This window comes from Sceloporus occidentalis, unplaced genomic scaffold (assembly GCF_023333645.1).
Source record: "Sceloporus occidentalis isolate IW3139 unplaced genomic scaffold, rSceOcc1.0.p SCAF_2, whole genome shotgun sequence".
NCBI lineage: Eukaryota > Metazoa > Chordata > Lepidosauria > Squamata > Phrynosomatidae > Sceloporus > Sceloporus occidentalis.
Window position 1 is genome coordinate 73,269,757 of NW_028316982.1, and position 24,791 is coordinate 73,294,547.

At 41.9% G+C, this 24,791-nt stretch overlaps 1 protein-coding gene across 3 annotated transcripts in view; it reads right to left on the reverse strand.

The window, feature by feature from the left end:
- The window catches only part of HSPA12A (heat shock protein family A (Hsp70) member 12A), a 77,089-nt gene that overhangs the window by 43,759 nt on the left and 8,539 nt on the right, over positions 1-24,791 (reverse strand). For 2 of the 3 annotated variants that reach the window (XM_089510009.1, XM_089510012.1), the window contains exons 2-5: positions 15,639-15,724; positions 13,646-13,773; positions 7,052-7,238; positions 1,580-1,684 (exon numbers count right to left, since the gene is read on the reverse strand). In XM_089510009.1, the coding sequence (XP_089366135.1) occupies positions 1,580-1,684; positions 7,052-7,238; positions 13,646-13,773; positions 15,639-15,724 (506 nt within the window). The remainder of the gene's footprint in view (positions 1-1,579; positions 1,685-7,051; positions 7,239-13,645; positions 13,774-15,638; positions 15,725-24,791) is intronic. The other variant, XM_089510010.1, reaches the window with a different exon arrangement.

The following is a 24,791-nucleotide window of genomic DNA, read 5'->3' on the forward strand; positions in this document are numbered from 1 at the left end:
TTAGGCACAGTGATAGGATCACTCAGCCTGTTATTATTTTTTTAAAAGGAAAGTCTACTTAAAGACCAGCAAACATGCATATGATTTGTATGGGTTGGGTCTCCCTTATCCAAAATGCTTGAGACCAGAATTGTTTTGGATTTCAGAGTTTTGTGGGGATGTTGGAATATTTGCATATACATAATGAGATATCCTGAAGATGGGGTCCAGGATGAGATCATGAAATTCATTTATTTATTTTTTTACATCTTATACACATAGTCTGAAGATAATATTATACACAATATTTTTAAATAATTTTGTGCATGAAATAAAATTTGTGTAGACTGAACCATCAGAAAGCAAAAGTGTCACCATCTCAGCCACCCATCTATTGTTCAATGGTCAGAAGACCTTCCTGTTTTGGCTTCATAAAAATGTATTTCAAACAAGTGCTTCAAGAAAATGTTCTGGAAGTATGGTCAGCATATATATTAGGGAAGAATATATATATATATATATATATATATATATATATATATATATATATATTCACCTAGCCTATTTTCATATTCTATGCACTTTCCCACCACTTTTTTCTTTTTTTTCTTTTTGTTGTAACTGTGCTTTTAAAATTAATTAAAAATATTCCTAACTAGAAAATCTGGCAGAACAGTCATTTGAGATTTGGACAAGATCCAAAGTCAGACTTGACTGATCAGGTTGGTATCTGTCTACCTATAGCTGTTCTTTTCTTTTCACAGACAAGCATAGCTTCTCAGAGATAAAACGGTTTCATAGTAAGAATTCCATTAGCACTCAAAGATGTTCTAGCTGTGTAAAAGCATCAAAAGTTATTGTTACTAACTTTTACAGAGCCAGAATGTCAACACTGGAACAATGTATAATGGGATTCTGCAGAAGCATCTTATTGGTTAAGAAGGAAATTGCTTAAAAGTATCCAAGGCACTTTACCACAATAGGGCTTGTGTATTTCCAACACTATGGGTGCATCTACACTGGAGAAACAATGCAGTTTGGCACCACTTTATCTGCCATGGCTCCTTATTATAGAATCCTGGGATTTCTAGTTCTATGAACTACCAACATTCTTTGTCAGGGAAAGCTAAAGGTCTTGTAAAGGGACAAATTCCAGGATTCCATAGGATGGAGCTATAACACTTAAAGGAGCTTACTGCATTAACAAATAAGCCAGTTTACTGGATGTTATCATACCTAAATCGCTGCCGATCTAGCTGGGATGCTGCCGCCCAGATGCATCCCTGGTTGAAGCCTCGTTTAGCTGGCCAATTTTTGAAGCTCCCCAACTTTGAAAAAGTGCTGGCTGAGCAAAGCATCCTGGCTAGATTTGTGATGATTTAGGTATGATAACATCTAGGATCCTGAATTCAAGCTGGAATAGGTAAGCCAGTTTATTTGTTAATGCAATAAGCTCCAAAGTAGTGTCAACCTGCATTATTTCTACAGTGTATATGCAGCCTAGGTTTACATCAAAAACCACTGCAGGCTGAAGTCTGGCAAGATTAAATTTGTCACAGTTATAAATATAAGAAACTGTAGACCGATTATGACTCTTTACCTTTAATGCTTGTTCCTTGAAGTACTGCAGAGCATAAGCAAATATTTCAAGTGCCTTGACTTTCTTGCCATTCGCAGCTGTCAAGTCTGTTTCCAGAGACAGAGTCTTAGGGAAGAAAATAATTAGAACATTATTAAACAGAAGCAGTAAATGTCAAAAGCTATTGCTCTCACCTTAAAAGGATAGCATTGTTTGGGACTGAACGCAAACATTTTGATTCTCGGCCTCAGAGGGAGCCATCAGGCAGACCCAGCAACATCTTGGACTGCCTGAAGGAAGAGGCCCCTCCGTCCTCAACTGTCATCTCGGCCTCAGAGGGAGCCATCAGGCAGACCAGCAACATCTTGGACTGCCTGAAGGAAGAGGCCCCTCCCTCCTCAACTGTCATCTCGGCCTCAGAGGGAGCCAGCAGGCAGACCAGCAACATCTTGGACTGCCTGAAGGAAGAGGCCCCTCCGTCCTCAACTGTCATCTCGGCCTCAGAGGGAGCCATAAGGCAGACCAGCAACATCTTGGACTGCCTGAAGGAAGAGGCCCCTCCGTCCTCAACTGTCATCTCGGCCTCAGAGGGAGTCATAAGGCAGACCAGCAACATCTTGGACTGCCTGAAGGAAGAGGCCCCTCCCTCCTCAACTGTCATCTCGGCCTCAGAGGGAGCCATCAGGCAGACCAGCAACATCTTGGACTGCCTGAAGGAAGAGGCCCCTCCCTCCTCAACTGTCATCTCGGCCTCAGAGGGAGCCATAAGGCAGACCAGCAACATCTTGGACTGCCTGAAGGAAGAGGCCCCTCCCTCCTCAACTGTCATCTCAGCCTCAGAGGGAGCCATCAGGCAGACCCAGTAACATCAGGGACTGCCTGAAGGAAGAGGCCCCTCCCTCCTCAACTGTCATCTCGGCCTCAGAGGGAGCCATCAGGCAGACCAGCAACATCAGGGACTGCCTGAAGGAAGAGGCCCCTCCCTCCTCAACTGTCATCTCGGCCTCAGAGGGAGCGATCAGGCAGACCCAGCAACATCTTGGACTGCCTGAAGGAAGAGGCCCCTCCCTCCTCAACTGTCATCTCGGCCTCAGAGGGAGCCATCAGGCAGACCCAGCAACATCTTGGACTGCCTGAAGGAAGAGGCCCCTCCCTCCTCAACTGTCATCTCGGCCTCAGAGGGAGCCATCAGGCAGACCCAGCAACATCTTGGACTGCCTGAAGGAAGAGGCCCCTCCCTCCTCAACTGTCATCTCGGCCTCAGAGGGAGTCATCAGGCAGACCCAGCAACATCTTGGACTGCCTGAAGGAAGAGGCCCCTCCCTCCTCAACTGTCATCTCGGCCTCAGAGGGAGCCATCAGGCAGACCCAGCAACATCAGGGACTGCCTGAAGGAAGAGGCCCCTCCCTCCTCAACTGTCATCTCGGCCTCAGAGGGAGTCATCAGGCAGACCAGCAACATCTTGGACTGCCTGAAGGAAGAGGCCCCTCCCTCCTCAACTGTCATCTCGGCCTCAGAGGGAGCCATCAGGCAGACCCAGCAACATCAGGGACTGCCTGAAGGAAGAGGCCCCTCCCTCCTCAACTGTCATCTCGGCCTCAGAGGGAGTCATCAGGCAGACCCAGCAACATCTTGGACTGCCTGAAGGAAGAGGCCCCTCCCTCCTCAACTGTCATCTCGGCCTCAGAGGGAGCCATCAGGCAGACCCAGCAACATCAGGGACTGCCTGAAGGAAGAGGCCCCTCCCTCCTCAACTGTCATCTCGGCCTCAGAGGGAGTCATCAGGCAGACCCAGCAACATCTTGGACTGCCTGAAGGAAGAGGCCCCTCCCTCCTCAACTGTCATCTCGGCCTCAGAGGGAGCCATCAGGCAGACCCAGCAACATCTTGGACTGCCTGAAGGAAGAGGCCCCTCCCTCCTCAACTGTCATCTCGGCCTCAGAGGGAGCCATCAGGCAGACCCAGCAACATCTTGGACTGCCTGAAGGAAGAGGCCCCTCCCTCCTCAACTGTCATCTCGGCCTCAGAGGGAGCCATCAGGCAGACCCAGCAACATCAGGGACTGCCTGAAGGAAGAGGCCCCTCCCTCCTCAACTGTCATCTCGGCCTCAGAGGGAGTCATCAGGCAGACCCAGCAACATCTTGGACTGCCTGAAGGAAGAGGCCCCTCCCTCCTCAACTGTCATCTCGGCCTCAGAGGGAGCCATCAGGCAGACCCAGCAACATCAGGGACTGCCTGAAGGAAGAGGCCCCTCCCTCCTCAACTGTCATCTCGGCCTCAGAGGGAGTCATCAGGCAGACCCAGCAACATCTTGGACTGCCTGAAGGAAGAGGCCCCTCCCTCCTCAACTGTCATCTCGGCCTCAGAGGGAGCCATCAGGCAGACCCAGCAACATCTTGGACTGCCTGAAGGAAGAGGCCCCTCCCTCCTCAACTGTCATCTCGGCCTCAGAGGGAGCCATCAGGCAGACCCAGCAACATCTTGGACTGCCTGAAGGAAGAGGCCCCTCCCTCCTCAACTGTCATCTCGGCCTCAGAGGGAGCCATCAGGCAGACCCAGCAACATCTTGGACTGCCTGAAGGACGAGGCCCCTCCGTCCTCAACTGTCATCTCGGCCTCAGAGGGAGCCATCAGGCAGACCCAGCAACATCAAGGTCTGCCTGAAGGAAGAGGCCCCTCCCTCCTCAACTGTCATCTCGGCCTCAGAGGGAGCCATCAGGCAGACCCAGCAACATCTTGGACTGCCTGAAGGACGAGGCCCCTCCCTCCTCAACTGTCATCTCGGCCTCAGAGGGAGCCATCAGGCAGACCCAGCAACATCTTGGACTGCCTGAAGGATGAGACTTCTCCCTCCTTTAACTGTATTGTATTGTATTACGATTTTACTGTACACCGCTATGATCATCGCGGAATAGCGGTCTATAAATAAAACATATTATTATTATTATTATTATTATAAAATGCACCTTCAACCATTATAACTTTTGCCTATTTTTTTTAACCAAGAATTTTAAAATTAATTAATCCTGGACTGTGCCATTTCCATGTTCAGAACAGGTTAAGCTTTGTCCTAGTAAGTGTTGTTTTTAAAAATACACATGTTCAAAAATATGTTGCAGATACACTGTTTTAGACATTCTTCTTAACTTTTATATATTTTAATTTTAGCATGCTAAACTTGAGCTATTTTTAGATAATTGTGTCTAATAAATTTAAATACTATGAAGAGGGGGGGCAGCTTTAGCATTATGTTACCTTAACATTTATGTGTCTGATGGCTATGAACCATAACCAAAATTAAGATCACTGGATTGTGTGAATTAAGAGGAACAGGCATGTCAAATGCTCAAAATTAGACTGCACATTATTATAAAATCATTGGAGAGCTTATGTCTTTGTCTCTCCATCATGACATGGCACTGGATAACATGTTTGTTGATTTGCCTCTGGTTGCTTTTCTTAGTAAAATGCTTTTCTATAGAAGAATTTGTTTAAAATCCAGTGTGACTTCTTTTGGATGAATTAACATGTCAGGATTATCTATTAGAACTTCAGAGTTAAACTATAATTTGCAGCTCAAAGTGGTGAATTTGGAGCAGCACATTTAATGAAGACCAAGACAACTTTGTGTGGAATAAATTTAGGCCATAGCTTTATTGATTGCAGCTGGATGGATGGCATGGCATGGCATGGTGTGCAGATAATACTAATCGGACAACCTGGCTGTTGGCCAAGAGACCACCTTCTTTCTGGCCTGAGTGCCAGAAGGAACCCTGGGGTGACAGAAGTGAGATTCCACATGGGTGAAAGCCACTGCATGGATCTCCTGTCACCTCGGTCTGAGGCCAAGCAAAGCCCCAAGTTGGATAAGCTATCTTGTTACAGTGCATCCCAGTGGCTACTTACTACCCCCCTGACCCCAATTTTATTCATCCTCATGCCAGTCTACCAAAGTTGTGACAGGGATTACATGAACATTGACTCAATAGCAGATCACATCATAACACTGTCAACAGGATGCAGGGGCAGGCAGGGAAGTGGCTTCTGAAGGACTGCTGGAGCAGACAGTTTTATGCTTTCTCCATGAACCTGACTAAAGCCTTCTTTACTTTGGTTACCTGCTTTGTAGCATCCAGTCAATTAGCTACCGGATTGGCCAGCTGCTTTCATGCCTCCTAGGAGCTCAGAAAAACTGCAGGGACTTTAGGTGTCATGCCTGTTTGTGCCCATTTACCCTTTTCACTTGGCTACAAACTGGGACTTTCAGATATGTTTGGGTCCAGTGCAAACAGATATTTCCAAGGTTGTCTTTACTGTATCTGAAAGCAAGACCTGCTTGTGTAAAGTTTGTTATGATGCCGGTGATAAGTCTTGACAATACCAAATGTGTGCAATTTTTTTTCTGATTCAGCCATACCCCAACTGGCTTTCCACAAGTATTTCTCCTTTGTATTAACATGATGCTATCCAGATGTCTTGGACAAAACTCCTCATTTCCCTCCAGTTCCTGTATTTAAGGACTGTCTTGGCTGCTGCTATCAAATTTTCCCTTCTAAATTTTGAGATTCTGATTGTGTATTTTATTGATTCATTTTAAGCAACCTTGAGGAAATATATATCCTAAAAGGCAGGCTGGCAATCCATGCAATTAGTAAACAATAAATAGTAGTTTTTGTAACTCCAGTATAATCTTTATTCATGTAGCCACGCCGTATCTTCTTTAAATGAGCATTAAATTCTGGACCATTGCTTAAACTGAACAAATATTAGCTGTGTATGCAGTGCGTGCTATAATGAACACTGTGCAATATGTGGTAGAAGTTCAACATGTGGAGCCAGGGTAAATGTGACACTCCAATGTACATTCTCTACCTGTCACTGAGTTTTTGAAGACACATTATTTCTCCTTCATGCCTGAGAGTATTCACTGCCAGACACATCTACAGCATAAAGTCTGAAATGGCTCTCATTTGTCAGTGAAGTCTTCCTGGAATCTGTCTCTGCTAAAGTAAATTTCACCCCAGGCACAACGTGTGCTGATGGCTTCTGAAGTGAAACTAAATGTAGCTGATGGTGTCAAGTACAGCATTAATTTTAAAAGGCTAGACAATCTCCTGGAAAGGGGGAAAGAAAAAATGCTCCAGAAAACATTACTTTGAGTCTGTGTATATTTGTTGTTTATATGTGCCTTTGTGTCAACTCCAACTTATGCCAACCTTATCACAGAGCTTTCTTGGCAAGATTTATACAGAGGAGGTTTGCCATTGCCTTCCTCTTAGGCTGACAAGAGTGAGAAGTATCCAAGATCATTCAGTGGGCTTCTATGGCTGAGCAAGGATTGAAGCCTGGACTCCCAAGCCCTAGTCCAACACTTAAACTGCTACACCATGCTGTGTCTGGGTGTGTGTGTGTGAGAGAGAGAAAGAGAGAGTATATATGTATGTAAAAGAAATATATGCAAGTAGAATTGTAAATACACTATTCTACTTACACTAGTTGTGTGAAGCTTCATCTTAAATTTTTCAAAATACAACCAGTGCTTTGATTCATTAGGATCTAAGTCATGATAGAAATCTCTGGCTGCAAAACCAAAACTATGGAATTTTCTTTCTGGTGTTAAGAGGATTGTTGTTGGCGTCTTCTGGTTGGATACACCAGGGTCTCCTCCTTCCCATCGTCTAAAATACAAAGGAACACTATTTAGAAACAATGAAATTTTTGGCATACCATATCCATGCAGTTCAAAAAACACAATAGTTTGGGGGGGGTTCTTTAAAAATGAAAAGCAGGCTAAATATTTTTTAGAAATTAAAATAATAATAATAGTGGAATCAAATTCACTACTCAAAATGGAGGGCCATCCAAGGGAGGTGGGCTGCTCCAATGTCAGTGAAATATGCTTACTTTCACTTATATAATGCTATTAAACAATTACACAATGGGTTTATTATTATTTAGAAGGGCTGCAACCACACTGCAGATATAATCCAGTTTGATACCACTTCACCTGCCATGGCTCAATACTATGGAACGCTGGGAACTGTAGTTTTGTGAGATATTTAACCTTCTCTGTGAGATAGCTCTGGTGCCACAACAAACTAGAGTTCCCAGAATTTCATTACATTGAGCCATGGCAATTAAAGTGGTATCAAACTGGATTATTTCTGCAGTGCGGGGGCAGCCTTGGTCATACTTTGGGTAGACGTTTGAGCAGTTAACATGGTCATGACCCCAAAACATGGGGTTATACTGGATCCAACCAAATATATTATTGATATTTAATAATTGATAATGCCTGTGTGTTAATAATATTACACATTTTTAATATTTATGTTCTTAACATTTAAGATAACAGATATTTCAAAGATAGCAGATATTTCAAAATCTGACTGGGACTAATAAAAGTAATTTTGTGCAGGCCTGAGATTTATTCACTTTGCTCTTATCTGTGCCTTCCCTTCTCTGGTTAGTTTGGACATATGAGAAATTGGATGAAGGATCCAACAAGACCTCTCCTCCAGTTCCATAAAGTACATTTTAAACATATCAGTTAATCATTAATGCACACAATTTTCCAGAAGAAATGTTGGTTTGTCTAATAGCATTCTAATATGATAAGAATTAGTTTATACCATATTATATTCCTGTTTTCCAAAGTGACACATTTCATGTTCTTTTTTAAAAACAAACACACCTTTTTCAGTCTGTTTTGTTATTAAAAACATTTAAATAAATAGCATGTTAGGTGTTCACCCCCTCCACCCTGGTTATCAACATAGCACGAGTATCCTGCTCTCTGTTTGTGGTCACAGAAATGTACAAAAATTTTCAAGGCCCATGGACAAATGGCAGATCTTTATGTCCCTAACTTCAACCACTTTGAATTAGATTTTAATGCAGGCATAAGCCTCTCCAGGATTCATGGAAGAACACATGGAAAGATGTCATCAGTTCTCCACTGGGTTGTACAGAAATTTAACTAAAACTACTGCTTGTTAAATCCTATGCACCAGCTGCACATTTAAGGAAAGAAGAAAGGCATTGTTTTGATCAGAAATCCTTAATGACTGTAATTTTGACTCATTCAGGGACTGGTATGTTAATAGAAGATGCACTTAGGAGCTGAATAATTGTGACAGCCATCTATTTTTCCTAAACAGAAATCGCATTAGACCTCTTCCTGGGATGAATGCTTTGGAAGAGCTGTAGCATCAGCAGCACAGTAACTCACTGACAGCATAGCCAAGAGTGGCAAAGTAGCATTTAATATCTGAATATACAATTCCCTTAAATGTTTTCTACACATGGGATACATGATGTTCTTGAGAGCACGGCATTCTGTGGTTGCAATAGACATTCCAAAAAAGGAGGAAGATAGATATATAACATTCATCTTCAGGAGAATTTCTCCTTTCTGCTTGTTCTCTTAGCTTCTCCAAATTCTTTAATTCACTGCTTGCCAACTGTAATGGCACTGAATTCCCAACCTACACAAACATGATCCACAGTGAAATGAGTGCTGCATTCCAATAAGCCATCACATGATGTCTTACAGATCAACTTTTAGCAGTGACTGAAGAGATGGAAGGGCATGTTCTTTCCAGAAAACAGTAGACTAGTTTCCATTCCATTCTCTGGAAGCCCAACTACTGAACAAGAGTATGCTGGCAGATGAACCTCCACTGCATAGAATCATATTCCTCCCTTTAATCTCTTTGTGTACTGCAAGGCCAGCTTCAGATGACAAAATTAGAGGGAAGAAGATTGAGGTGGTGGGTTGTTGTTTTAGTTCCAGCCAGGAAAATACAGAATGCAAGCCCTTACTGTGTGTTCCCAGCTCCTTCGTTCCCAACTGCTGCCATGAAGCAACAAATTGTCCAGGGAAGTTATCCAATCTTCCTTGGAGACATTTCTTTTTTTCTCCTTTTTTTGAGACTGAATGTGCATCTGTCATGAATTATTTAGGTCTAACAAATCAGACGAAGGCAGTGGACTGGATTACTGACCCTTGCAACTCCCTCCAGCTTTATGATGCTATGATTTTGGTTAGCTTGAAAATTTCTGTTTTGCCTGTTGTTAGTGAACAGCAAGTTTAACACTTAGTTATCACGCTGCTGAATCAAGTTCAATGATTTGTTTGGTAGCTGTATTAACAATAATGACAAAGTAATTATTTTTAAAATGGTTCTCCAAAAAGCAAACAATGGAAAAAAATCAATACAAAACCAGGAGGAAAATCCAGTCTGCCTTTTAGCTTCTTTTATAATGTAAATATTCTCAAAAACGGAACAGATATAAACACCACCTTTGTCTTTATAATCCCTTCTGCACTACCAGTTGTACGACAGCTTGAAACCTATAGAGTTTACTGATGGCTCTCATTTAATGGATAGTTGACACTTTGAGATGATCATCAGATGCTTTTTCATTTTTTTTAGTTGCAAGACTGAAAGATAGGTAGTCATTGAAACTACTGTAAATGTAAAGTTACTTGTTAAATACTTCCTGATTGTAAAACTGTTTAGCTGGCTAAACAGAATTTGAAAGTCAGGATGCTTTAAGATGTTGATTTTTGTGAATTCTGATTGAAATTGTCATATCTGCACCTCCTGAACTAATTTGTGAATCATACAATCCTGAATTGCCAAGGGACAGCTGAAGCTGGAACTAGATCAGCTGAAGCTGTAATTACTCCAAACTCTTCCCAGACTAGGACTGTTGGAAGTACACAGGACTATCCTCATTGTGGACTAACAGTTTTGACAATGTGGCTCTATCACTGGGTTAGAGGGCGTTTGGATTTAATGTTAATGCAGCAATTCATTGCTAGCAAATTACTCTACTATCAGATCTCTGAAATCAGATAGGAAAAGAAAATTTTGTGTAATCCTAACCCTAACCCCATACACTTGATGCATTTTAGTGTTAGGACTACACTGCCCATTACCCATTGGCTTAATATTCAGATAGCTTCCAGTGTGCTTTAAAATTGTTCTAATGAAGGAAAAAGTACTGAAGTATCTTTGGAAATCTGTAGCTCAAGAGAAGACTGAGAGAATATTTAAAAATACTTAAATGCAATTTATATGTAAATTTCCATATGGATTTTTAAAACATTTTTTGTCAGATTAATGTAGAAACCTAAGATGGAATTTAGCCTTTTATCCCCTCCTAAATACATACTTGAAAAATCTGCTATCTAATTCTAGGTGGCAAGGACTTAATCCTTATCCCTGGCAACAGTAGTTCTTTCCCTCTCCATCTCTCTCTCTCTCTCTCTCTCTCTCTCTCTCTCTCTCTCTCTCGCATTCTGAACTGAACTGAACTTGTAAATATAGGCGTGTTACAGACGCGCCGAAGGGGTATGCTAGGGTTAGGAAGGGGCGTATTAGGGTTGAGAAGGGGCGTCCCTTCCGGATTCCCCTCAACCCTAGTACGGACCGAGTCTGTACAAAATGGCGGCACCCATCCACACGGGGGCTGCCATTTTGACGTTGCGTGGCGGAAGTGACGCTGTGAGTGCGCGACTAGCGCCTCGCGGCACCACTTCCAGGGCGCAGAAAGAAGTGCCATTTCGGCGCTTCTTTCTTGCTGCGTCCAGGAACCGCGCGGTTTGGCCGCTGCGGTTCCCGGATGCAGCAACCGGCGGCGGCAGACCACCGCTTTTAGGCGGTCTGTAATGGGCCACTGTCTATTCTTCATGGTTTCCCCACCCACTGGGGGGTGCAACATGAACACACAAGCAAGTGAGATGGGCTAGGAATAGAATGACTGCCATCAGAATCTTTCTTCCAATCAAAACTGTATCCCATCAAGTAATTATGATTTTGGATTAAATATTCTATAATTATATATTAGAAATCATCATTGTTTTTATGACTATGAATGACAAATATTATGATTAGAATTTTGTATTTTAGGAGGATTCCATGCTTATGGTAAAATAAAAAATCTTCCTCATTTTCATTTTTTAAAAAGGCCAAAAAATCCTATTAATTTTTGATGGAGTACAACATTCTGCCAGCATTAATACACTAGACTGTCCAGCTCACACTATTTTGCCAGAGGCTGTTGTCTGTTAAGAGGCACTTGCTTTTTTAATACCTGGCTCAAAGTGTCCTCGGAGCTGCCTTTTGATGGGTGATTACCATAAACACCTCTCCCAATGTTACTTAATTTTGAGGACTCCCCAAACTAGGCACTAAAAACATCAAGTGGCTCTTGGAAGGAAATGTGTGTGCTTTCTTTCAGCAGCATACCATCTACCTATCCACCCACTGATACACATTGGTATTCACACAGGGTAGTACTGGATACTTCCATGTGTGAGTGATGAGAATGTCAGTCTGCTCATGGAACAGTCGGAATCTACTGGATTCTGACTAAAGGTTCCTCCTTTATTTTCTTGGTTAATTATATGGTTTTACCTTACATAGCTGTGTTAGGAGATTATTGCACACAGAAAAAAACGGCAGGAGAGACACAGGATCTAAAAGACAAAAGTTTCCCGTTCTTGAAAAAACAGCAGGAAAAGTCTGGATTGTAGATGGGTTCCCTGGGTAGATATGGGCTGCTTGCAGCCCAGGCACAGGTAAATGCAATAAGACCCATTTTTGTCTTTTAGATCCCACGTCTCTCCCGCTGGTTTTTCTGTGTGCAATAATTTCCTTAGTCTGGAATATCCGTATGCAAAGGGATCTTGTAGCACCTGTGAGACTAACTGCATAAAGGAAGTAGCATTAGCTTGCACAGACAAACAGCTCTTCCAAATTGTAGAAATAAAGGAGACTGTTATGATTTTAACTGCAATGGCTCTATCCTGTAAAATCATGGGATTTGTAGTCTGATATGGTATTCAGCCTGGTCTGGCAGAGAAGTCTGGTGCCTCAGCAAACTACAAATTCTGTGATTATGTACAAAAGAGTCATGACAATTAATGTTGTGTCAACCTGCTTTGTTTCTGCACTGTGGATATACCCTTAGCCTATTTTCTCTGATTCATGGTGGAAGTAGACTAAGGTTGCATCTACCCTGCATATTTAATGAGGTTTGACACCACTTTAACTGCCATGGTGCATTAATATTGAATCCTGGGGTTTGCATTTTGGTGAGAGCTTTCACCTTCTCTGTCAGAAAGTGCTGGTGTCACAACAAACCACAAATCCCAGGATTCCACAACATTGAGCCATGGTGGTTAAAGCAGTATGAAAACTGCATTAATTCTGCAGTGTGGCAGCAGCCTAAGTCAATGAAAGCTAATGCTACAACTTCTTTCTCTCAACAGTCTTAAAGGTGTTATAAGATTCCTTTGCATACTGATTATTTTACCTTGTCATCGTAACAGAGATAACTGCTGATAACTCTCTTCATACTTTTTCTTCCATGGGTAAAGCTGGCATGTACCCTGTTCATGCCAGCATGTCTGTGTTCCTGAATTAATTAGATGAAGGAAGGAAGCTAGGCCACAGTCTGAGCCTTTAAGGCAATAGTGAGATTCATAAGGTCCCCCAGGTGTTGCCAGGCAACAAGTCCCAGTACCCCTAACAGCATTGTCATGGTGAATTATGCTAGGAATTGCAGTCCAACAACACCTGGAGGGTCAAGTATAACACACTCTCATTTTAAGGAACGTAGTATGATGCTACTGTCCTACTTGTCCTACTGCACTACAAGAGTCTGGACAGCTTCCAGGTTGGGGGCCTAAGTGACACAGAAAACAAGACAACCTCCATCAGTAAGCTGGTATGGTGGTACATGAGAGTAAGATTCCAATTAACAAAAGTTCCAGCAATTTTCAACTCATATTTCTAAACCTATATGGTACTAAATTTTACTTATTATTAGTGATGAGCCTTGCTAATGGAATTCTATTTTTGCTTGGGACTCTTCCCACAACATTTTCAAGTGGCCACTGCATAAATTGTTTAAACCCTTGATACATTATTTTCCCCAGTAGCCACTGCTTAACAATTTGCCAGATATTTCTTGAGTTTCCTTCAGCTACTGTTTCAAAAAGGTGCTGCTACCTGTACCATCACATGTATTCCAGTCACTGTATAGATAAAGCTGGAATCCTTGCCATTACCTCATCACATGGATGCATTCTGGTTCCTTAGTGAAACTGTAGGCGTAGCCACTGGAAGTTGTGCCAAAATCAATAGCCACAATAACCAGAAATGACAGCTCCTCTGCGTCATTTGATTCAGAATCCTTCTGTGAAAAGAAGAGAAATAGACCATATGCAGTTTCAAGTAAGAACTACATAAACATTACGAACACTGTTTAATGTCAAACTGCAACACTACTTGTTTCTTCAAGAAGGAATGAAATGAGCAAGTTAGTACATTACCAAGATGATATTTCATTTTTGTGACATGATTTTCTCCAAATGAATGAGAACTCCATACACCATCTTTCCTTTTTTTCCCTCCCTTCTCTCTCCCCTTTTTTATGCTGCAAGAGACTAACACAGCTAATTATTTGAAAACTATCACAATGGTAGTCAATGGACTCAAAATATGTACCAGTCCCTGTCACACTGGAGGAAAAAGTTGCTAGAAGCTGTACTTCTTATGAGAGACAAAACCTAACACTGTGAATTTTTGTGGGCTCAAAACATTCTTTATCACACCAGGCAATGTAATCACTTAGTTCAGTACACTACCACACTGATCTTGTATTGCTTTTCAGACCTTGACAGAGTGAAGGTCACTACTGCTGACACAAACATTTTGATTCTTAGCTCCAAGAAAGTATCAAAGGAGATCTTTTCCCAACTCTTCTACTCTGCAGCAAATTCTTCCCTAGTCTGGGACAAGTGAAGCTTGTGGTAGGCTTAGAAATCTATTAAATGATGCAACTGCACTGTCTCCCCTGGGACCTCATCTTGTCTGAAAACTATCATGCTCCCTCTCCAGAGCCAACTGTCCTTTTTTACTGATGGAATCAGATTGGTCCCATCTGTTAGAAATGAATTTAAGATCTATCAATTTGAAATGGCTTTTAATGGAGATGATTCCATTAAAGGCACTGCTGGCTTTTAGATTATTGTTCTTATATTGCTGGTTTTGAATTATTGTTGGTCATTTTTTGTGCTGCCCTAAAGAGTGTTTTAAAGGGTCACTATCTGTAGTTCTTACTTGGGTTCAGAATTCTTTAGCTTGCTTTTTCAGAGATACTGAAAGAGTGATATCCAACACTATTTTTATTGACTAAATGGTAGTGTGAAATCATTGAACTAACAATCATACAACTTCTTGCACATGGTGTTCATCAACTAATTACACAACTTCCTGTGTAATCACTATTACTCATGCAATGGTGGTATCCAGTGCAATAAAGCTTCCAGAGACTTTCACTCACCTTTTCACCAGTGTGAAATTGATCTTGAAAGTGTCAGGTTTCACTAGTGTTAGGTTTCACTACCTTTTAATTGTCCATGATCACAAGGCTCTCTAATTTTTATGCTGAAAGACCAGTATGTTTATCTACCTTGGAATTTGTTTTAAAGTGTGTTATATAGGCCCGGTACAGATGGGCCCTTTGTTGCGCGCCCATGATGTGCTAGGGTTACTTGAGGGTGGGGCGTGCACATGCCCCGCAACCCTAGCATGTCATGGGCATGCCAAAGCTGCGCAGCGCCATACAGACAACGCAGGCAACGATGACGTCACAGCTGCGCCGCGTCCAAATCGTGCCACGCAGCTGCGACGTCACCAAACCATCTCTGGCGCTTTGCGGTGTTGCAGCGGTGCTGCAAAAAGGAGTCACTTCTGGGCACTCCTTTTTGGTGTGCAGCAGCGCCGCACAATTTGCTTGCTGTGACACTCCTGCGGAGCAAAGAGAGGTGCCGGGGAGGCGCCTCTTTTTGGTGCTCTGTAACACACCATAATTAAAGCTGCAATTTATGATACCATGATCTGTGTTGTCTCCTTGAGATGACACTGTCCAGCAAAGTGGCCTTAAAAACCAAATAATCTACCAATGAAATAAACATGACAAGCATCCATTAATAATCAGTAGAATGAAATTCTCACTATAAAAAAGGAAAAAAGTAATATACAAAATGTATTTCTTACCGCAATGTGGGATGGGGACAAAGGTGTTATTCCTGGGTCTCCCAGGCTTCTTGCTGGAGATGCATAGGCAGTTGATGTAACTGCTTCTGGAATAAATTGAAAGCCTTTTAGTTAACTGAGTATTCCCCATGGTGGCAGGGGAAGGGAACTGCTGAAAAGGACACAGTCATTCAAAGCACCAAGTTTGCCCACTGTGACAAAGGAGCCACACAAATAAAAGTATTAATCTTTACATTTATTGGTTCACATTATTAAAATGTATTTTTTTTAATCGGAAAGCCCAATACCATTCTTCTGGTAATGTAACTGGAACAAATTCATTTGGACTAATCTCAAATAGCAGATAGCATACATCAAAAGGGTCACAAAGTGTAGGCAAATGCCAGTACAGATGCAATCTCTTCCTTGTCTCTTCTAGTGTACATCTTGAAAGGGATAAGGGTCAGAATCCTGTTGGGGATTTACTTATATGTAAACACAATAGTTACTGTGCTATGCAATGAAGCCCATCCCAATCCATCCAATCCCCACTTACCAGAATGCTGCCACTGTGACTGATGGGATTCATCCCTTGTCAATCGAGAAACAGCTGACTGACAATACCACCTCCTTCCATGATCTCCAGAGCAACAGGCAGAAATAGGGATCTTGTTGTGCCTTCCCCTCATGCAAGAGATCGCTCATATGAGGGGATAGGTGGGACCATCAGCCAGCTGCTTCCTGATCGACAGGGAACAGATCTTCATTGACTGAAGCAGCTGCTTCCCAGTAAGTGGAGCCATTCTGTATCATGGCCCTAGGTATCTCGTGAATGAGGAGTTATGTAGGGATTCCACATAACATGGTCCCACGTATCTCATGAACAAGAGGTTACATAAGGATTGTCAATGGAAAACAGTCATGAGTGGATAACTAGGTTATGCATTCATAACTTCTCAACAAGATTCCGGCTGTTGTTAACATCCTGTATTCCAAGGGTGCATAAACTCCAATCTAGCAGCAACATGCACTCTCTAAAAACTTAAGTGCAAACTTCCAGGAATGCTCTGGCACATCCTGATACTGCCACTGGATTCCTGGCCCCTGATGCAATTTAATGTAACTCACAGTTCAGTTAGCATTACTAAGTGAGAAGACTGTCCTGATCCTCTTAGTTACTGGTATGCGGGTATCCTCCCACATTCAAACTAGCTTCACATAGTCATTAGGACCAAAATGTAATGCACCTATCCACAAATCACTGCTGGCATTCTGTTAGTGAGAAGCCCACCTCGTGCCACAGGGCTAAGGTCAGCTTGTGCCTTTCATTTGTTTGGTTGTTGTGGAGATCAGAGAATGCTCTTCTTCCAGAGTCATCCTATGCCTCATGGAGAGTGGAAGATGGATAAGAGAAGAATCTAGCTGTGTCTCTATAGCCAGGTACAAAATGATTCTATCATGTAGAAATCCTCAATGGACCTCAGTAAATAATCATTTTGTGTTTGGCTACAAGGACATATCCAGATGCTTCTCTGATTCCCTTCTCCCCCTGCTCGCCACTGGTGACGCAGTGATTAAATGCCTGTACTGCATCGACTCACTCACTGCAAGGTTGCGAGTTCAATACCAGCCAAGGGCTCAAGCTCGACTCAGGCTTGCATCCTTCCGATGTCGCTAAAATGATTACCCAGCTTTTTGGGGGCAATTAGCTTACACGTTGTAAACTACTTGGGGAGTGCTTAAGTGCACTGATAAGCAATATAGAAATGTACTTGCTATTGCTATTGCTAGTCACAGAATGGCAACAGAGGAGTTCCAGAGGCTGAATGCTAAGTCTAGGGGTTTTGAATGGCCAGTTGGAATGTAGTTTGACATGAGAACTACTCTGCTGCACAGAACTGTACAAGATTCCAGCCATAATGTGCTAAGTCTTTTGAACTGATCACTGGGGAAAAACATTTGGGATGGGGAATACAGCATTTTATTTTATCAAGCCTTAAAGTTTTTCCCCATGAGACAGAAAGCCTCTTCTCTCTTTCTTTCACCAGGGAATGAGCAAGGTGAAAAGTCTGGCTTCCCACATCACCCAGGAATACATCAGAATCTCCCATCCTCCTGTTAGAGTACTTGTAGAATATGTTGGGAAGAATGTAAAACAAGGCATCATATTAGATGATGTTCAGGGCACCTCCATGTATTATGACCAGACCATTCAAGCTGATGCTGTGTTTTTCCTATACAGATTAGTGACAGCATGACCAATGGTGAAGGACTCTGAGATGCAAAGTCTGAAATATTTCTGAGTTAAATCGTGTAGGGAGGGAGGAAGGAAGGAAGGAAGGAAGGAAGGAAGGAAGGAAGGAAGGAAGGAAGGAAGGCTTCTCAGTAACAGCTAGATACTTTTCTCAGTATATTCACATATCTTTCTTTCTTTTTCTTTCTTTGCACAGAACATCATCCAGAGAACTAGAAAAAAGAACTAATAGATGGAGACAAGGTTGACTATTACATATCAGATTGATCTTTTGCAGGCACTAACAACCAGAAATATCCCTGAGAAGCCTTGAGAATTTAATAATACTTCAGTAGACAATTTAAGAATTGCATTGGTTTCAGGACTTTCCCCTTACTCATATAGAGATTGTTATCTGGATTAGATGATGTATTTGATAGACGATTGGCTATTCTGGGTTTGTTTCTCGTCAAAAGGGTAAAATGGGATAATCTAAATTAGGACAGCAGTGCATGTGGAGGACTGTATGACCCATTCTCCCCTGCATTTTTCTGTCCACTAATAGGGGGTCAGGCAAGGATTAAATAGATATCACATTATCTACTTAATTTGATTGCCAAGAACATCATACAAAAAGCAGGACTGGACTCTGAGGAAGAGGCATGAAAACTGAAGGAAGGAACATCAGCAATCTAAGCTATGCAGGTGACATCATAATACAAACAAAATATCAGAGATATGGAAAGATTATTAAAGAAAGTCAAGGCAGAAAGCACAAAGGCAGATTTACATCTGAACATTAAGAAAACAAAAATTATGACCACAGACAATTTATATAATTTTTAGTTCAAGATTTTCCTTACTTGGCCTCATCTATCAGAGCAGAGACTGAAGTCAAGAAATTTGGAGGAAGACTAGGACTTGGAAGAGTAGCTATGAAGTCAAGACATCAGAGGAAGATTAGGACTTGGAAAGTAGACAAGATACTGAAGTGTAAAGATATATAATTAAATACTAAAGTTAGGATCATCCATGCCACCATACCTTTCATTTCTATGTATTGTTGTGATAGCTGGACAGTGAAGAAAACTGATAGGAAGAAAATCAGTTCATTTGAGATGTGGTGCTGGAGAAGAGTTCTGAGAATACTGTGCACTGCCAAAAAGACCACTGGATGGGGACTAGAACAGATCAGGCCTGAAATCATCCTGAATGCAAAGATGACTAAACTGAGATTGTCATACTTTGGCCATATCATGAGAAGAAAGGACTCACTAGAAAAGACTATAATGCTTTATAAAGTTGAGGGGAAAAGAGAAATCTACTATCTGTCCTGTAATGACCTCTTCAAGGAAATAATATTGGTGGTGGCAGGGATGGCAGTGGTAGGGACAATCCTTTCCCTACAAAACATACTTCTAATTTGGATGTGGTGAAACACTATATCTTTTAAAAGGACCCAAGCCTTGGATAGACAAACAGATCAACTGGTATCTCAGGGTTGTTTTATTCTTATCTCATATTGCAAAGGCACAAATTATGGCATGTGGTCCAGGCACTGGCTTTTGTAAGGACTCGTGATCTGGTTCTGGTCATTTCATGCATTTGCAAACACATGATGTATTTCATGTGACTATTACTACTTTAATACCTCTTGATAAGGAAGGAGGTGATTTGGGCTTGTATGAATAGAATGTGTTCCACTTTAACTCAATCTACCCAATATAGCACTTTTCCCTAGGTTTCCATGGCCACCACGGCAGATCAAACATCCTATAATCAAAACAGTAGGGGAGTGCTGCTTAAAGCTGGCAATGCCAGAAGAGGTTGTACATTCAAGTGGGGGGGGGGGGAGCAGTCATAGTAGTGATTTTGCTTGCCTTTTGTATTTTAGTTTTTTCATCCTCAGTCAGCTATACAGATACAGGGAAGTATGAAACTGAGTTTTTAGTGATTACCAGCTAGAGCCTGAAAAGAAAAAAACTATATAGCTATTGATGCACAACTGAAGCCCCTGGTATGGCGGTTTGATCCTTGGACTAGGAGTCTGGGAGGCCAGGGTTCAAATCCCTGCTCAGCCACTAGATGACCTTGGACATGTTGTGCTCGCTCAGCATTAGAAGGCAATGCCAAACCTCCTTTGAATAAATCCTAGCAAGAAAACCCTAAGTCAAGTCAAGTGGACTTGAAGGCATATAATAACAATAAACACCTTCAAACTATAAGTAAAAGCCAGTCTCACCCACTGTTCTGTTATTCTACCATTTTGCAAAAATGTGGATCTCCTGGTCTGAGGTCCCTTGCACCATCATTAGTCAGTGGCGGCTACTAGCTTCGATTGAGTGATGGATCCTCTTTAGGTTTTAATTTGAACTTTACAGGAACTATCCATGGTGCTGAAACCATTTTGAAAACCAGGTCCAGTACTTTGAATAGCTGTTTCAGCCCAAAACATGGAATGGATTCACTGCCCTACTTATACAATAGCTATCACCTGACATTAGTCTTCATCCAGTATCATTACGTGCTTCTCACAGACATTGCATTTGGTTCATTTATGATGCTGCAAGTTTATTCCAGTCTATGCAGTTGCTGACACTAGTGGCATATTTCAAACTTCTGCTGAAGCAGCTTCTTTACTCTGAATTTGTACTGTCTCCACATTGTTCCATATATCAACAGCAAGGCTTGTATAATCAGAACTGCTGTACCACTAAGCTATCTGCTTGTGGGCATTTCATAATAAACAAAAGTCCTTTGACATATTGTCAAGGAAAGTGACTGCTATGGGCAAATAGTCCTTGGCTAGGAAAATTGTATGAATGTTATCAGATTTAGTGTAAAAAGTCATGATTACATACTATGATTAAAGAGAGTCCTCTGGAATCCTCACACCTTAAAATACTATACAGTTTGAGAAGTCCTGTGACACCTTAAAGACTATCAGATTTATGTTTGTGCAAAATTATACATGTGATGTGATAAACTTTAAGGTGACAAAATACTTTTACTTTCACTGCAACAAACCAACAAATGGAGTATCACTCACAGGGACTAGTAAAATAATAACAACAATAGCAAGAATAATTTAATTAAATTTACGACATTAAACCTATGGGGTACCAACTCAGACTCCCAGTTCAGACCTTACAATTCAGAATCCTTTCATGCTAAACAAATACAGTGTTGTTATTCCACTAACTACCATGTCTGCATCCTATGAAATTTGGGGGTCTGTAGTTTGGGGATGCTCTGGCTGAGAGTTCTAAATAACACTTCCTAAATTACAAATCCCAAATTCCCTAAGATGTTGCCATGACAATTAAAGTAGAATGCAATGCTATCACTGTGTAGCACAAAAGGGACAGGAGAACCAATGTGACTTTGGAAGTGGGGCTCAACATACAATCCACAGTGCTCTGAGGTTCATCACACCTACCTTTTCACCACACTCGCTCCCATGTCAGTGGGGTAGCAAATCCACTCCAGGTTTTAGTTGAAACTTTAAAGGAGCTATTCAAAGAACTGAACTCATCAAGGGGTTAAGATTTAGCACCTTGGACAGGCCTAGTAAGGTTCACACTAAAAAAACAGATTCATCACCTCACTGATATAGTAGCCATTGGTCACCACTCTGCTCACCTTATTTATGTAAATAAATTATATACAGTTCTTGAATCATATTTGCATGTTTACATTTTATAAAACTTAAATAAATGCTAATTTTTATATTTTTGAATTTATCTAATCCTGGTTACTTATCATTTTTCTCTCTTTATCCTCCCTGTATTTCAACAGTGTAAAGAGAATCCTTCTAAGTCCAGTAATGATTCAATATTAAATAAGAAGCCTACATGCAGAACTAATGTGGCCAGCTACACAATGATTTGGGCTTTGTCCAAGGGAAAAGCAGGGCTTCCCTGGAATAACCTGAAGTGAACTATATTGCTCCAAAAGCTTTAGGTCCATCTTGAAGATCTGGAAGTTACAGACAAACTCAAAAGGCAGAGGGATCTTGCAGCATCTTTGAGACGAACTGAAGGAAAGAAGTTGGTAGCATGAGCACAAGCATCTGAGAAAGTAAGCTCATGCTACCAACTTCTTTCCTTCGGTTAGTCTCAAAGGTTCCACAAGATCCCTTTGCATATTGTTTTTCCAAACCAACACAGCTATGTCTTTGAGATAAACTCAAGACAGTCTAGGAATGCCAGTTAAAAAAGGAAATCAGCAGTTGTGAAGGTAGAAAGAAGGGGTGTAGTTTAGTGACAGATTGTTCTTGCTTCTAATGAGGGAGTAAATTTTACCAGAGACCTCAATTTTCTTTCCAAGTGTAGTACTTTGGGAAAAGAAGGCCTGTTACAGACTGCCAAAATAAAGCTGCTTTGGGTCTCTTTGGAGGTATGCTGTTTAAATGATGCATGCATCCTGAGAATCCAGAAGCTGCACCAAAGCTGCACTCCAGTGCTTAGGAATGGAGTGTGGCTTTGGCGCGACCTCCGGACTCTTAGGACCCATGCATCATTTAAATAGCATACCTCCAAAGAGACCCGAAGCAGCTTTATTTTGGCAGTCTGTAACAGGCCAAAGATACTTTTCATTTGGTGTGCACAGAACAGAAAACAAACCGGTTTTTATCCCCCGTAATTCTATAATTGCTGGATGCACCTGCAATAGCAGTCTAATGGCTTCCATGTCAGTAAATCCACCCTTGGCTTTTAATTCAACACCCATGAACAGTTCCTTTAAAGCAGAAAGTAAAACCTTACCATTGCCCATCTTTCTAAACTGTTACAGGCTGCTTCTTTAGGAACACCTTTATCATGCAGTCTTTTTTTTTTCTTCAAAAGAATTGCCTTTAAACGTACAGTGTGCCTGGGGATGGGAAAAGGATCCTCACCCACCCACCACCCAACATGTGGGGTAGAGAGAACTGAATCCCATCACTGGCCATTGGTGTCACCTGGTGCTGCTGGGGGGCAGAAATTCCTCCCATTGCCTGGTTTGCCTGCCCCCCTGCTGGTTAGCAACTGGTGATGGCACCTCCAGAAAACCTGTTCAGAGAGAAGTGTTGCAGCCTCTGGATGGCCCAGTCAGGCAGGGTCTAGCGTGGCACCCTTTCTCACTTGCCCAACAGCCATGTCAGTCTCACCAGGTGTACTATCCCACTGGAGGCATACTCCCCTCTGGGGTGTCACATGGGTGATCTCCACTTCCCGTATTCCCCTACAGAAGCTCCTGATCTACATACACACATTTTAACACATTCTTTCAAACAAAACTTCCTGGACCTATTTGTCTGGAATAGCGTATGTTACCTACGTATGGACACCTCTGTAATACATGTTGTGCTAATATAAATGAGACACAAAATAGCAGGGGCACACAACTTTTTAAACACTTTAACACTTTAAAAACTTCCACAGATTCAGAACTAGTTGACACTCGCAAACTGGAAAGGCTGCTCAGAAACAAAACAAAATCCTTACACCTCTCTGTCTGAAATTTAACAGGCTTCATGAACTGCAAATGTTAATCAATGCTGGCAATAATTTTTTTAAAGTTATAGTCATCCCTTTTAACAATATCATCAAATGGCAAAGCCACCTACCATAGATACAGGATTACTATGCATGCCAAGTTCACCTAATTCTGTCAAAACTTTTTAAAAAACTTATCAGCTTTTGTTCATTTTCCCCATGTAAGTCCACAGGAAGATTCACAAAGCTTTGGATTTTCTGACGCACATTCCAGTCTTGAGCTAAAGCATGAGGCAGTATGACTGAATCAACCACTTTCTGAAGCACCACAGTTGGGTCCAACATTGGTGAATTTTGTGCACCAGATAAAGTATATTACAATACTGACATGCGGCTAGATTCCTACCATTAAAAATAATAAGAACCAGTCATCATGCTATCTCTCTCATATTTCTAAATGAAAAATCCCGAAATTTGAACACATTTCCAAAAAATAATCGCTAAGAATAGATAGATCCAGTACTATGTAGCAAAAACATGTTCAGCGCAGACTTGTTGTCCTTCAGGTATCAAACTTCTCTCCTAAAATGAGATTTAGTGATTCTCTTCGTACCACCTTGTACCACAGGACAGCTGACAGGGAACTAGTGACACTCTTGATGCATGAGCTCAATGACTACATGATTCTTGTAGTCCCACCCCACCGGTGTTAGCCAACTTTTTGATGTCTCAAGAACTGTCTGCAATAGGTAACAGAATTGATGAAGGCCCATAAGCTAAATCTCAGTTCAAGATGACAGAGGGGCTGTGGCTTGGATGGTTCACTAGTCTGAAAAATTGTCCAGGGGTTGCACTCTGACAAACATTTCCAAGCATTTAAATGATTTTTACATCTTATTAAAGATTGGCATTCACCCTGTTGATTTAACATTTTGTTCTTACATTGCTGTATTTCATTCTTTAATCTACTCATTCTTTAATCTACACTTTGTCAATCATTATTGTCTTTGCCAGGGAGTCACAACATCTCATGATACATACAACGTCTCAGCCTCAGATGTTAGTGGATCCATTTCAAACTGGCTTTCGGGCGGGCTACGGGGTTGAGACGGCCATGGTCGCCTTGGTCGATGATCTCCGTCTGGGCATCGACAGGGGAAGCATGTCCCTGTTGGTGCTCTTGGACATCTCAGCGGCTTTCGATACCATAGACCATGGTATCCTTCTGGAGCGCCCGGCGGAGGTGGGAATCGGGGGCACTGCACTCCAGTGGTTCCGTTCCTACCTCTCTGGGAGGTTCCAGATGGTGCAGCTGGGAGACGTGTGCTCCGATAAGAGGGCTTTCACAACTGGGGTCCTTCAAGGAGCCATTCTGTCTCCCATGCTTTTCAACATTTACATGAAACCGCTGGGAGAGATCATCCGGAGACATGGGGCGCGGGGTTATCAGTACGCTGATGACAC